The sequence below is a fragment of the Apis florea genome, unplaced genomic scaffold (genome assembly GCF_048593485.1).
Source record: "Apis florea isolate Af1SG1 unplaced genomic scaffold, ASM4859348v1 contig_3496_pilon, whole genome shotgun sequence".
Classification (NCBI taxonomy): Eukaryota; Metazoa; Arthropoda; class Insecta; order Hymenoptera; family Apidae; genus Apis; species Apis florea.
In genome coordinates this window covers 7,188,102-7,204,048 of record NW_028256773.1, presented here as the reverse complement: position 1 = coordinate 7,204,048, position 15,947 = coordinate 7,188,102, and the positions used below count along the sequence as shown (strand labels likewise).

The window sequence follows — 15,947 nt, the reverse complement described above, 5'->3', positions numbered from 1 at the left end:
TAACGAAAGTCACGGTAATTAGAGATCTCGTCGGGTTCTCGGCATCGAAGAAATTTCCTGTTAGATTCGATCTCGGAAAATCGTGCTTAAGCAAGAGAGATGAAAATTCCGAACAAGCTCGTAGAAAGAATCTTCCAAAGAAATTGTAATATAATAATAAGATTGGAAATAAACTGAGGCGAAGTAAGTAAGATTGGCGAGCCTGCGTTCCACTCACGCGATACCCTAAAACGAGATGGTTGTCTCGAAACGAGGATCTCGACAAACATTTTTCCACGCATCGCGGTGCGGTAAAAATCATCCACCTCGATCTTTGCGATTCACCTCTCGGCGACAGTTTCGCGCGACGCACGCGCACGTACACGGAGGAGAATAAGAAAGGGAATAGTAGTAGTAGGAGAAACGTAGACACGTTGTTTCGAATTCCCCATGGGGGATCTGATTGCGAACGAATGCGGCGGGGTCTCGTAGCCTCCCTTCATAGACGATTAATCCAGTTTACTCGCAGACGTTGCCTCGGTATGGGGTTCCTGTAAGCCGAGAATCCGCACAAACGTCCCTCCCGCGCTTAAATATATTCAATTACGTGGCCTCCCCCTCCCCCTTTCCTCTTTACACCCTTTGCTTCGCTTCTTTTTTCCTCCCCCGCTCGGTAAACCCGAGGATTCGTCACACTTTCGTTCCTCCTCGATATATGTATATAAATAATAAAATATTTGGATATATTTTGGAATCTAATAAGAATCGATCGCAGTTGCACGATCTCGTCCCGTTTATTTTTCGGTTGAACGATGGACGAGACAGTGCCTCGCGATAAATCTTACGCGTGATTCGAAACAATATTTCGAATTCGAATTGTCAAGCTATACGTTAATATCCATTAATCCTATTCCCCCGAAAAGGTGAAAGATACACCTCGTCGATACATAGATTTATATCGCATATATATATATCCAAGCACATGCAAATACACATCCACAGGGAGGAGAATAACGGAGAAAAATGAGCGCAAAGAAGACTAAAGATGGAAATAGAGAGAGTAGAGAGAGAGAGAGAGAGAGAGAGATGGAAATGTGGAGGGGGGAAGGAAAAAAGAAAAAAAAAAAGGAGATTTTTAAGCCTGCAGGCTGCAGGCAAAGGTATCGGGGCACTGGCAAAGCGAAAGCAGAAGGGAGACAGGCATCTCGCCCTTCTTTTGTCCCTGGGCCTCGGCCCGATATTGAAATGGAGTCGTTTGAGTGTGAATAATTTGCTTTAGCCGCTCCCCCTCTCCCGCCATCCCCCTCTCCCCCCCGTCCTTCCTCGTCTCCCTCCCTCTCCTCTCTTCTCTCTTCTCTCCTCTATCTTAGCCCTTCGACATTGCCACATTCCGCGAGTCATGCACACCGATTTCTTTCCTTCTTCCTTCCTCCTCCTCCTCCTCCTCCTCTTCTTTTTTTGGATTATTTTGTGCAACAACATTTTCGAGAGAGATTGAAATAAAATTTTCGAATTTAAGAATCATCAAGAAAGCGTGTGATGGAGTATTTCTCGAAATGAACGAGGATACTTTTGCGATTGATCTTTGGTTCGAGTGATTGCTGGCAGTTTCAGAGTATCGTTATCGCAGGGCGAGAGGACTCGAATTGGGGAATCAGCTCGAATTTTAGATGCCGAGTGGACCGTGAGATTTCTTTTTTTCTTTCCTTTTTCCCCTCCTTTTTCGCGAATCGTCGAGACGAACGGAAATATGAACGGCGAGAGATCGATGAGATTCCAGTTGCGTCCATTTAGTTGCGATTTCCATTATTTCGAGAGAGACAGAGAGAGAGAGAGAGAAGAATCCTCTTTGCGTTCGAGTTGCAACGCGACGATTACAAATTATCGTCCGATTATACATCGTCGAAAAAGAAGGAATCTATGAAATTTTCCACGCGAAGATCGAGAACCGCTTGGCGAAGGAATCTCTCTCTATTCCGCTTCTCTTCACCCGTTTCCTAACAATTTCAACTATTATTCAAAAAAGTACGATCAAAAGTCTCCACCAGTTTCGAGATCCTCCTCCCAAGTTATCGCCTAAAAAGTTAAAGACGGAAAATTAAACAAAAGAATCTATCAAATTCTTCGTGTATTTCCTAACAATTCCAATCATTGCTCCAAAAAAAAAAAAAAAAAGTACAAAACCACTTGCAAACAGAAAAGGAAACAAGATTGAAAACAAAAGAATCTAACAAATTCTCTCAATTCCAATCATTATTCCAAAAGAAAAAAAAAAAAAATATATGATTACGAATTTCTACGAGATGATCCTCCTCGCAAATTATCGTTTACAAACAAGGAAAGGAAACAAGATTGTAAAATAAAAGAGCCTAGCAAATTCTCCGACTCGAGAACCCAGATTATTACAGAAGAAAAAGAAGAAGAAGAAAAGAAACAAGATTAAAAATCCACTCGCGTCCGAGTTTTTACGCGAGGAATTTCATCGCCTCGAGATCCTCCTCCTCCTCCTCCTCCACGCGAAATATCGCGTGAATCACTGACAGAATTGTATCTGCCATTATAAATTCCGAGTGATGATCGCACGCTCGACCCTGATCCCCACCCTCCACCCTCCTTTTTCCCTCCCCTGCCTCGATCGGGAACAACGGTTGAATTTATTAGCGAAAAATATCAGAGTCACGATCGAGACGTGTTTATTAAAAATGTACGCGCGCCACGTAATCGGCGCGTAATCGGCGCGTAATCGCAACGATTGTTCGTACGACGATCGTTGCTCGATCGAACGGAACGAGAATCGGCCATGGACGAAACGGACAATGCGAGACGATTCGGATTTACGCGGAATGTGAATGAGAAGGCCTTAGAAAGCCTTTGTTTTTACACGCATCGTTCTATCGGCATTTGTATTTCGATATTTCCTTCGATTCGTCGAAATTGCGTTCGTATCGAAAGAAAGATTGTCGGTTATCTTTTCGATACGTCGTGAAATTGACCGAATAATTTTCTACTCGTTCTGGTAACGAGAGGATATATTGTGAAAAATTTGATTTTACAAAACGTGGTATCGAGTCGAGAAATTTATTGTTCCCGAATTATTTTTGGATGACTGTTACGCCGGCGTGTTTGTTACTCGCAACGAACGCTGCGGGACGAATGAAAATTTTGATGACAAACGACGTGTATTATTGTTGAAACTCAACTTGTTCGAGATTATTTCTTTATCTATTGGAAGAAGCAGAGAAGGAACGAACGAAAGAGAAATGTCTAGTACGTGTCTCGAAGCGCCGAAAGAGAGAGAGAAAAAAAGGCGAAGGTAAAACGCGACCGGATGGTGAGCCAACAATCACGATCGAGGATTCATCAGTGTTTTAGGAGGTCAATGTCGCTCCACGGATCTTCTTAAACATGCAGACCGCATACGAAACCCGGTGTATATAATCCAAGCTGGTCGACTTCGGAAATCAGTCGACTCGACAACTCAACCGTGTCACTTACCGGTACAACAATGAAGGTAGACCGATACAATCGAAACAAACGAAATCGAAAATTAAATTTCTACGTAATATTCTTCTTTTTTATCTAATCTCCTAAAACAATATAACGAAGCGAGAGACACAAGAGCAAATTTTTCCAAATTTTTCAATTTCGTACGAATAGATCGATCGGATATTTATCACTTTTCGAATTAAAAAAAAAAAAAAAATTAAATTCCAGTAAACGCTATAAGTATATTATTATAAAGTATAAATAATTCAAATATATTTTAAATATATTACCGTATATAACACGAAAGAGACGATGTTCGTTCATTTCCAACGTTTCATTTCCAAAAAAAAAACAGGGATTCATCGCTTTCGCTCTCCTGATCGCTGCGGTCGCCGCAGAGCCACCAAGATACCGTCCCCAAAGGCAATTCTTCTTCGCTAGACAACAGGAGGAGCCCACCACCGTTTCCAACGCCCCCTATGCACCTTCCGGATGGAGACCGAGTGGACCGGCTTTCAATCTACCTCAGAGACAATACGGAGCGCCTAATGCGCCTCAACAACAATATGGCGCACCCAGCGCGCCTCAACAACAATATGGCGCACCCAGCGCGCCTCAACAACAGTATGGCGCACCCAGCGCGCCTCAACAACAATATGGCGCACCCAGCGCGCCTCAACAACAATATGGCGCACCAACGGTTCCTCAGCAACAGTACGGGCCACCGCAGGAAGCTACCACGACTACCGAAGCGCCTAACACCACGGAGGCGGAAGATGCCACCACTGTCGCAGGCGTCGAGTCCGAGGTAAGAGAGTTTTAAGAAAGAAACAAACGAAGTTTCGAAACACGAATTCACCGGGAGAGGATCCTTCTTCGGATCTGTGGATTGAAAGGGGGAGGGGCAGATACGAAAGATTCGAGAGAGGAAATAGAATAAGTCGGAATTTCGTGGATCGGTTGTTGAAACACACCGTGTTATCGCACTTGTTATCGTGTTATTTGTTACAAGGGAGGATGGAGAAAGAGAGAAGGAGAGCGGTGGTCCGTTTGGCACGAGGAGGTGCACGAGAAGCGAGGTTTCCACGGAATTTTAAATCTCGCCCCGGAGAATCGTTTTTCCCCTCTTCTCTCTCTCTCTCTCTCTCCTTTTTTCGCCCGTCTTCTAACGACATTAGTATTCGACTCGCCGTTTACTTTCGATCGGTGTGCAGGCACGCGCACGCTCCTACCAAATTCGAACGCGGCGGTGACACAATCCGTGATGCGGTGATTTCAATCCTTCGGATCATCCTGGTTATATATATATTTATTTTTATTTTATTTTTATTTGAGAATAGTTTGGAAAAGTTTTTTCAAAGTTTTTTTCGATTATTATATATAAGTTTAAATCTTTCGAGATTTTCTAATTTTTTTTTCCACGAACGATAATTTCTCTTTTGCAATTTTTTTTTTTCTTTTAATAGCAAATTCTCCCCCCTTTTGGAAAAGAATTAATCTCTTCTTTTAAAATTCCATCTTAATCATCTCCAATCAATTTCTCATATCTCTTCCCTTTGATTCATTTTCTTCCTCTCTCAAATTATTAATAATTTCAACAACTATCTCTGTCCAACTTCCATTCCTCAAATTATCACAGAACTCTCCATTTTTTTTCCACCAAGTTTTTCGCTACCAAGTTTTCTTCGTTTCCAGTCCGAGCCCGTCAACTCGGTGAACGAGCTCGAGGACGAGGAGGTGGACGAGCAACAGCCCCAACAGTCCGGCGAGTATTACGTGGCGCTGCCTGACGGCCGTCTGCAGCGCGTCCGCTACGTGAGCCGTCAGAACGTCGAGGCGATGAAGTATTTCGCCAAGATCCGGGCCGAGAACGTGGAACCGCTCCGCGGCCCGATCTACGCCTACGCGCCCCTCCAAAAGTTGCAAATTTTCCCGGCCGGCCTCCAGCTGGCCGTTGCGCCGATCGCGCCCCAAACGAAACCGCAAAAACTCGAGATCGAGCCTGCCCCCGCCGCCCAAGTCCAGTACCAGTACGACAATCCGGCCTCCGTGCTTCCGTTGTCCGGTTACCAGCCGGCCGCCGGTGAGTCCAGATATTTGCTCACGTTGCAATAAGGAAGACGAAGAAGAAACGGAAGGTTGAATCGATATTCGATTATCCGTTTACATCTTGGAGGATCAGAAGTGATCGGTAATGTAAGTAAGTGTAGATAGGAAGAGACGAATTGTATTTCGGGTTAAGTAAGTAATAAAGATTATTGTAAACGATCGGTTATTCTTTTTAACTTTATATTACAAAATCTCCAAGAATCTCCGAGAAAGATATATCCTCGCCAAAGACGTATCCTTATATATATATATCCGTTATTTAACGATGCATTCAAAGTGACAATTTCGTTAATCGGTAATACTAATACCGCTAATTTAGAATATAGAAAATCCTCTCCTTCCCTGTATGTGTATGATCTTAATTATTTAAATATATTTAATTGTCCTCGTTTCTAGATCTCTTCGATCGATTACAACAAGCTATAAATATCGAGGCAGGATAACCACAGTTATTAATTCCTCTTTTCCCTCCCAAACGACAAACAAAGAGAGAGAAATCGATTACGAGAAGTTACATTACGTATATACCCGCATACTTGAACCGCCCATATACACCACCAACCATGAAAGTCTCGAATCAAACGAGCCGCCTTTATTCGAGTTACGTTCCGCACGTACACACTTATAAACGAGAATAGAGAGAAGACTAGGGAGAAGTAGGGAGGCGGTGGTATCGAGAGAAGGTAATGGGAGAAATCCTGCGAAAGAATTTTCTTAGCCACGGCACGTGGACGCGAGCGAACGAGCGAGAGCGAAAGAGACAGAGAGAGAGAGAGAGAGAGAGAGAGAGAGAGCGCAGAAACGCGGATGTGTGTTGGTTGGCATGTCGACGCGCCTAACCGCAAAATTCTAGAAATTTAATATCTCGCCCGAGTCTGGCGAGGTTGGCCGTTTCATAAGTTCACTCCGGCACACAACCAATCCCTCGTCAGGAGGATCCTCCACGAAATTCTACGGCCAACGGCTCCGACCAGCCCGAATGTTGTTCTCCCTTTCTCTCCTCGTTCCTCCTCGCGCTTTTCATTCTTGCGCACCGCAACTAGCGCCGCGCCGCGGCCAGTTTTCTTCCTCCCCTCCGCCCCCCTCCCCTTCATCCTCCGCCTAGCGATCAAATTGGGAAAAAGATAGAAGAAAAGAAGAGAGAAAGAGGGAGATAGAGAGAGAATAGAATTTCGTTCGTTTAAGAACGATAACTCGTTCCATTTGTCGTGCATCATTTGCGATAGTTGTGAAATATAATGTTTAATTCTACGAAGAATACGATTATTTATTAAGACAAATTTTCATTCGAAATCGTTGTAATTATATACTTTTCGTACGATCGAAAAACAATTCCAAGCTTTTCTTCTTCTTCTTCTTCTTCACGCGTGTACACGGGATCGAAACTTTCCATTTAAACGAGGGCCACGAGCCTCTCCTCCTCTCTTCCGGATCTCGAAGTGGAGCTTCCCAAGATTCGTGGCCACGAATCGAGTCGAAGAAACCGAATTCTCGGATCAATTGCCAATTACTCGGACCGGTCAAGACCAATTAAACTTCCTGCCTCGAATCTCTTGAAGGGGCGAATCGAATTTGTGGTCGTTTCGCATCCTCCCACTTTCTTTGTTTACTCTCTCTCTCTCTCTCTCTGCTAAATTCTCCTCTCGAAAGATATCCGTTTCCACGCCGGTTATCCACCGTCGTGTGTAACAAAAGGGAAATAGGCGAGGCGGAATGGAGAAAGGGGGAACGGGGGTGGAAGGGAGAGCCGCTTTCGGAAAACAAAGTTACCCGACTGGCCCCCCTGCTCCCGCGATTCTCGTCACAGGGGAAGGGAGAGACGTCTGCACTTGAGCCAACAGCCGGTGCACCGTCCCTTCCCACGAGATATTAATTTTTCCGGAAGTAACCTCCGCCATTTTTCACTCCCTCCTCCGCCACGACAAAGACGATCATAGAGCAGTCTTCTTCTTCTTCTTCTTCTTCTTCTTCTTCTCTTGTCCGTCCAACGGCGGAGAGTTTTCATCGAGGAGAGGTGTTATTTTTTAAAGAAAAGAGAGTGACCAGTCTGATTCCGGGTGGAATGGTTATCGCATTGTTTCCTGCTATTAATTGAGAATTAAGTTTCTGTGGGAGAATTTATATTTATTTCGAACGATCATGCTCCGCTGACTACTGGTTGGATATGGAATCAAGGAGGAGGTTTTAATTCAGCGAGGTTAAACTTGGGTGAGTTTTTTTTTTTTTTTCTTTTTTTTTGGATTATTCAATTATTTATCAAGGAGGAAGAAGGATTTTGCAGTTTCCTTTATACATTACGTATAAGACGCGTATTATATTGTTTCACCTATTCGAGGAGAGATGAAACGATAAAATATTTATACAAAAAGCGTTCGTAACGCTATACTCGGTTTTTTAAAATAAATTAAATTTCCGCAAGATCGATCGTTTCGTTATAAACGCGCACACACCCTGAAGAAACAATGGAAGAAGATGGCGGTGGCGTTGCAGCTGTTGCGGCTTTGTCAATTATCCGCGTTCGAGATTCGAGATAAACGTAACTTTGCATTTGCGAACAGGCCAACAATCTTTTTACCAGGGAATTTAATACGCGAACATCCTGTGCGAGTACTACGGATGATTGTATCAACGATAAAACGAGACTTTACTTTACTTTTTCTCCTCTTCGACAAACGATAAAAAAATGAAAAAAAGAAACAAATTGCAAATTATCTTTTTCTCCCTCTCCTTCTATTCTATTCCAACGTTTTTTTTTAACAATAATCGAATAAGGATGTTCAACGGATCGTCTTTCTCTCCTTTTCTCTCTCTCTCTCTCTCTCTCTCTCTCTCTAATTTCCGATTCCAGTCTCAATCAACATCACAAATGACCAAGACTGAAAACAAAACCGACGATTTACATCGAGCGACCCTATTTATATACACGGTCTAATATGGCGACTCTCAATTTGTCACGAGGCAAATTCGAAACGAAAGAAAAAAAAAAAAAAAAAAAGAAGAAATTTCACCAGGTTCCCAGGCGTTCGAGTCGTGAGAGGGGGATGCTGAGAACGGCAACAAGGAGGCGAAAGGCTAAAAAATACGCAAAGAAAAAAAAAGGAGAAGAAGAGAAATAAATTAAAAAAATAAGGGAAAAAGAGAAGAAAAGGAGAGCGGAAGAGAAGAAAAGGGAGGCGACGTTCTCGAACCGATTCTCGAAACCGACGAATCATTCCAATAGGGGGGTTTGTATACAAGGGGTGAGAAGGGGTAGCCCGCCTTGGACGAGCACCGCGGGCATCCTGGGCCCTCCCTGTGTTTTTTCGTCGTTTGTCTCGCCTCCGCGAGCGTCGAGATTAAGAAAATAGCGGGAGGCCCCCGCGGTGTCTGTGGGAACGCGGCCAAACACTTGCTTGCAGTGGGAAATCTCGTCCAATTTTTTAATCTCAATTTTTTCACTGGGTGGACTTTCATATTTGTATTTTCAATTTTCTTCTTTTTTTTCTTCTTCTTCTGACAAATCGCAAAGTTGGCATTGAACGCATTGCCAACTTCAAGCGTTTTATTTTATTTCTCAAGTCAGAGAGCTCGTTTTTTAGGCCCGTATCGTGTTAGTAACGAAAATTCTTATTGAAACACGGTACAAGCACGGAAGAAAGCATTGAATTAATCATTTTTTTCTGAAAATTGAATAACGAAGACAATTAAATTGTATTCTCAACATTAAGACCCTAATCACGTTTATGAAAAATTCTTCTACATGAAAAAGTAGAAGTCAAATTATAATTATATAACGAAAAATTAATGATAAAAAAAAAAGAAGACAAAATAGAAGAAGCATCATTTGTCTCGTGAGAAGATAGGACAACCCGTACGATATCGATAAACGATAAATTCCTTCTGGAATAAGCTAGCACAAGGAGGTAGAAAGAAATTATATTCCAAATACCATTTTCCATCGTGTATAATTTAAAAGAAAACGCGATCGAATCGAATCGATCCGCATCGATCCCAATCGACCCCCCCTCGAACCGAGAGAGAGAACCCCCCCCCCAATCTCCTCGGGAGTCCTCGCGCACGACAGCCGTGAACGAACGGCGAAGAAACAATGAGCGGGAGAAGAAAAAGAGGCGGTGGAAGTAGTCGATGGTATAGCTCCCACGTATACACGTGAGGCAAAAAGGCAGACTATGGCCGGGAAGGACGGCGGTGATTGCAGATCCCCCGTCGACAGCCACGTCGAACTCTTTTCGACTCTCTTTCCAAACTCCGGCACCTGCTTTTACCGCTCTGCCTCGCAACGAGAAACCCTTTGTGATCCTTCCGTTCCTCCGCACACGTCTATACCATGTATACATATACGCGAAAGTTTCTGCTCGAGAACGAGAAGTTTTCAGAATATTTGCGCGCTCGAGAGCCGCTCGTCTACGCGCGGTGTGTGTGCGTGTGCAGCGTGATGTGCAACCAGAGTGTATACACGCATTGCGTCACAGGGCACGTCGATATTAAACCGGAGGGTACGAAAACAATAAGGTTCCTACTGCGCTTACATTGGTAAGCCTTTGTACGCGAGAACTCGCTGCTTGATTAATATCGCCGAATTAATATGGATGCGGAAAGAGAGAGAGAGAGAGAGAGAGAGAGAGGGAGGGAGGAACGATCCTCCGCTTGGCTCCTATGGTATCTCGAATTTTTGCTTTTTCTTCTTCTTTTTTTTTTTTTTTTTTTTTTTTTTGTTAACAATCGGGAAATAAATATTCGAGGAGGAGGCGGATCGATACGATAGATTAATTTTTTTCGGTTTTTACGTATGGTAGGTTGGGTTGGGATCGCTTGGGGATTGGCAGCTGAAGATTATTTGGATTATTTTTTGTACGATGATACGTGAAGATTTGTACGTAATACCGCAAGTGGTAGAGAGAGAGAGAGAGAGAGAGAGATTCTTTGTCACGAAGTGAAATTTTTTTTGTTTTCCAATTTGTTCGATTTTGAATTGACCGACGAAGGAACGATTACAAAGTTTATATTTATTGAAGATGTCGGATGCATTACACGTTTCTCTGTTACAAAACCTTCGAGTATAAATTATCAAAAAAAAAAAAAATAATAATAAGTAAAACAATTTAAATAAATTTGAAATTTTTACTTTCTCTTGGTAAATTTATGAATAAAAATTTACCGCGTTGATTTTTCGTATCAAAAGCTCGCGTTTTCAAAAGCTTGTAAATATGGAGCTAATTCACTTTGTCACTTCGTCGATCCCTTCGATTTCGAGGAAAGTTTTTCTCCACCTTCATTTAAGTAAGTATATCGGGCGAGAGAGAGAGAGAAAATGAAAAGAGGAACGAATGAATAAAACAGTTTAGGCGTCGCGTTTGCATTAGCAAAAGCGAATCGGGGATATTAGGTCGAGCGTCGTCGAGCGAAGTCATATGAAATTCTGCTCGCATCGAGATCATAATTCAATCGCGCGATGAGCATGCTCGCCCGATTGTGCAACATTACGCAATCGGCCGGTGATTGATCCACCGGCATATCGACTTGTGTAATTGATAGCTCGATGCATCCAATATTACGCTGCTTCCACGTCCTTCTTTCTCCTAACAATCTCCCCTCTCTTCCTCTTCCTTAAAATAACTTTGAAACACATCGTTCCTTCCACATCTTTGTTCACATATCGCACGGCACAATTTCTAAGAATTTTACAAGTTTTCTCGCGAGGAAAAAAACGAACAAATTACCTCTTCTTCTTTAAGATCGTTTGAAAGGAAAAGAGAGAGAGAAAAAAAAAGGAAATAAATGGATAAAAATCGGTAAAAATCTTTCCCTCTTTGAAGAAAGAAAAGAGAAAGAAGAAGAAGAAGAAGAGGAAAAGTTGCAAAGGGGTTGTTGACGACTCCCTCTAAAACTGCGCCTTCCCCTCCGACTCCGCCCACTCGCTCGAAACACGGAAGTCGCGGCACGGAGCGCCTTTTACACACCGGATTCTCGCTCCCTTTATACACACGTAACACGTACTTGACATTATTCATACGCGAGTCACGTTATATTCATCCCTCCGGATACGACACAGGGTTGGTTCGCCAGCAACCTTCACCACCACCCGTGTGAACGTTGCCTAAAAGACCGTCTAAGGAGAGGAGAAGCTACATCCTTCGCCACGTGAAGGTATTTCGAGACGCCCAATTCGCTCGATTCCTTCGCAATCGGATGTTTCTCCTTTCGTTTTTCGCGTTTTTTTTTTTTTTATTCCAACGATGGTCTATCCTAGTTATTGAAACAATTGTCTTTCCTGATTTTTAATTAGGATAGGAAAATAAATTGGAATCGTGGTCGAGTAACATACGGACGATCGAGGTTAATAATTGTTATATAAAAGTGATTAAGTACGATAAAAAGAATTATGAAATTTGTTAAACTTTTTTTTTGATAGAATAAACAGATTAGAAGATTTCATAATAAATCTATTTATTTTAATTTTACTTTTCATTGATAAACGATTTAAACGATGCATTTAAATTTCGACGATTAATCATAGAATTCTGTAGGATTAGAGAACATTTGTATTCATATTTTTTATAATTTATTTCGTATTCGGTAGGCCAATTTATTTTTTTTTCAAATATCAACTTCAATTCGAAATTTATTATTTCCGAATTTTTTTTTAAATCGTCATCTCAACGTTCCAACTAACGAGAGAATCTTCGTTACTCGAGTTACATTTGGATTTAACGAGACGTAAACGAATACAAGATACACCACGTTGAATACCATGTTTTTCGTGGAAAAGGGGTACGGATAAGTTTTGAGGGTAAGCGCGTATCGATTGGCATTACGAGGCAGATCAGTCGACCCTGGCCTCCTCCTTCTCCTCGTGCGCCCTTCCCCCACTCGTGCCACTGGTGAAAACGGCGCCCGAGGAAAGAGATCTTATCCCGTTCGCGGCCGAGAGACACTTTGTCACCCTCTTCGCGCTCTTCCCTCGATCGAGCAACCCGTCGAAAAGAGTTACACGGTGGAGGGGGACGAAGAAGACGGATGGATCTTTATTGTTTCGTCTTCTCGCCGAAAGATCGATCGTTCCACCGATCGAAATTCTTTCCCTTCTAAAGTAGACGCTCTATAGTCAGATTATTGGAAATTGTTTGTCACTTCTCGGTCGGTTAAGGATTATTAATCGATGTTTCGAAAATTGAATCGGATCAAAGTCGATCGTTAATTCTCGATAATGTATTTTTTTTTTTTTTAACGAGACGACTCGATATCTTGCGATAATTTTGCTTTTTACATAAAATTATATCGTTTCGATGTACACATAACAACCGTACGTTAAAATTTCAAACTCGTTTACGATTAAAGGAAATACGAGCAGAGAATTGATCGATAATCGATACTTGAGAAACATTCTGTAAATATTTTAAGAAGCATTTAAATTTTGTAACACTTTAAAATCCATAAATCTTTTGTTGTTTCCTTTTTTGTAAAATTTTTCTCAAAGTTAAGTAATTACTAAATGGTATATTAGAAATTCGCACGATGCAACGATTTGTCAACGATTTCTGATACAATGTTACACAAGTATTCGCATATTTACGTATTTCTCATATATCGATCATCATATATTTAATTATTCCAATCTTATTCGAACCACCGTTTCAATAACACCGCGTAACAATAACAAGTGATAAAATGAAAAAAAAAAACTAGTCGGAAAATTAACCATATAGTCGCAAAGGGTTACAAGTCGGAGCGACGGGAAAGAAAATCGAGCAGAGAGCGGTATGGATCGAAGGTGACGCTCGATCGAAAGTCACGCGTCGCTGTGAAACGGGCGCGGAGTTCGTGCACGAAACGGAGCGCCTTCTTATCCCCTCCCCGTGCCGTGTATACACACACGCTCGTGCGCCGAACGAACGAAACGAACGAACGACTCGCTCGAGATCCGAGCCAAATCCACTCGTGCGCGCACACGTACGTACGTACGTACGTACGTGCATCCCATCAACCCATCATTCGTCGATGCATCGGGATCACGTATTTGCGCCGGCCGCGGAATTTCATCTCCTGAATTCCGGGCCCGCCCCGCGAATTTTCCAACGCGAGGATTCGAACGAAGAAGAATTTTTCCTATCCCATCGCCATCGATTCCCGCGGATAGAGCCGGGAATTCGTAATAGCGCGCGCCGCCCGAATGGAACCGCGGCCGGAATGATTCGCGCGTGCACGCACGAGGGGAGGGGAGGGATTGGAAAACCGAAACGCGGACGAAAGATAAGGGAGAGGGGGGGGGGGAAGGGAGAGGTGTGTTCGTTTATTTCTCTCGCGCGAATATATATATATAGATATAGATATACACGGGCTAACTTTTCTCTCTGCGGAAGACCGCAGAGCTTCCACGCGCATGGCTCACCGCAAAAGCTCGACGATGCGTTTTGCACGATCCGCCATGCGAGTCGCTCGCGCGCGCCTGTATCGATGATATTCGCCTGCTGCGCGCGTTTGCGTGTCCTGTTATTTCCTTTTTCTTTTTTTTTTCCATTTTTTTGTTTTTGTCTTTTTGGTTTTCTTTTTTTTTTTTCCCCCTTTCCTTTTTAACCGATTATCGCGAGTAAGCGTCGGTGACGAAACTCGGTTTTTCAACGGTGACGGGGGTCGATTTAAAATTCACTTTTATTTTCTTGAAGCGATATTTTGATCAGGGAGGGGATTGCTCGCACTGTGAAAATTGTAATAGAGAGTGGATACAAGAAAGAAATTATATAGATGGACTATATAATTCTCTAATAAATCATTGCAATTGATATTCTTACCCTTGTAATTAAATTCTCTTTTATTACAGGTTGTTAAATTCGTTTGTAATTTTTTTTTTTTCAATAATATCAATACCGTTCGAGAAGAATATGGTACAAGTAATATCGTCCCTTACGATTATAAATAAACTCGATGGCTAAATTATTCTTTTGAATAAAATCCTAAGCTAAAAATAAAAAAAAAGGAAAATCCTTAATATCTTAATGTCGAAAACGTTAAAATTATCGTTTTTTTCTAAAGGATAAATCTAAAATAATTCGAATACACAATTGACGACGAAAACTCTCGATCGTTCGATACGCGCGTTCGATAATACGATTAAACGATTATCGATATCCCTTCGAAGAATATCGCTTCGAAAATGGAGCGAATTTTCCGAAACGAGGGATCGGCGAGGCATCGATGGAAGAAGGAAAGGAGAGGTATTTACAAGGTGTTCCCTCCCCCTCCCCCTCCTTCACCTCGTCGGCCGGGAGGAGAAACTCTATGCATTGGATTCGCAGGTCAGTGGGTTGTCGCGTCGAGTCATTCAAACCGGTGTCACCGCCGCTCGATTTATCGTGTTCGTCAATCTCGGGAGAGTGACCTCCCGCCGCGGCTCCGGTTACCATCCGCCACGGCGACGTACGCGCCACGACGTGTACGCGCCACCATCGCCGCCGCCACCCATCCACCACCGCCCCCGTCGTCTTATCCGTCGTCCCTCCTTTGTCTTCCGTTTTATTCCGATCGGTATCTACGCCGCCGAGCGGACGATAAAAACCGTGACAAACCACCGCAACGCTCCAATCGACTCCCCACCCCCTCGCACGCCAACAATCTTGGAAACGGACGTGTTTAACCTTTTCCTCTCGATATCTTTGGAAATTTTTTCGAAACTTTCGGATCGATACGGTTGACTATGGACAGAAGATCTATATAATACAATCGTACACAATGTGTTGCGAAGAAAAGTGATAGGACGAGGCCAAATTGGAATCAACTTGGTTGTTGTGAAAAAGGGAGGAAATTTTTTGGAAATTTTCCATCGATAGAACCGATAGATAATGGATAGATCTATATAATATTTGTATACGTGTGCGTAAAGAAAAGTGAGGCTAAATTCGAGTCCTTACGATTGTTGTATTTGTTTGAAAAAGGGAGGAAATTTTCGATCGATAGAGTCGATGCAATACGTGTAAAGAAAAAATTCGAGTCCTTATACGTTGGTGTATTTGTGAAAAAGGGAGGAAATTTTTGGAAATTTTCGATCGATGTAATATATTTGTATAAAAAGTGATACGAGGTTAAAATCGGGCTCGTATTTGTGAAAAAAAGAAGGATCCACGTTCCATCGATCAACGATCGAAAATCGTTTCTCGATCATTTCTAACGAAACGCGTTCACGATAATTTAATATACAAACTCGGGGCCGCGTTTGGAAAATCTCGATCCAATCGAATTTCAAGTTTGCGGAAAACGCGACAACTTTCGAACTCGATCCGCCGTTGCCTCGAATAATGATCCAACGAGCGACGTTTCGAGTGGATCACGCCGAGTGGTTCTTAACCGGCGTTCACCGATTGTCGAGGACCAGGAGAAAA

At 42.7% G+C, this 15,947-nt stretch overlaps 2 protein-coding genes across 3 annotated transcripts in view; one reads left to right on the top strand and one right to left on the bottom strand.

Moving 5' to 3' along the window:
- Positions 1 to 15,947, bottom strand: part of LOC100870332 (paired box protein Pax-6) — a 73,003-nt gene that overhangs the window by 15,208 nt on the left and 41,848 nt on the right. The gene's annotated exons all lie outside the window — the stretch shown is intronic.
- Positions 2,999 to 5,733, top strand: LOC105737303 (uncharacterized). Of its 2 annotated transcripts, none has more exons than XM_012494844.3 (3): positions 2,999 to 3,490; positions 3,821 to 4,273; positions 5,161 to 5,733. In XM_012494844.3, exons 1-3 carry the CDS (start codon positions 3,485 to 3,487, stop codon positions 5,578 to 5,580), a joined length of 879 nt encoding a protein of 292 aa, XP_012350298.2. In that variant the 5' UTR covers positions 2,999 to 3,484; the 3' UTR covers positions 5,581 to 5,733. The 2 variants fall into 2 exon arrangements, with proteins under 2 accessions (XP_012350298.2, XP_086769708.1); XM_086913582.1 differs by having other exon boundaries at positions 2,999 to 3,538.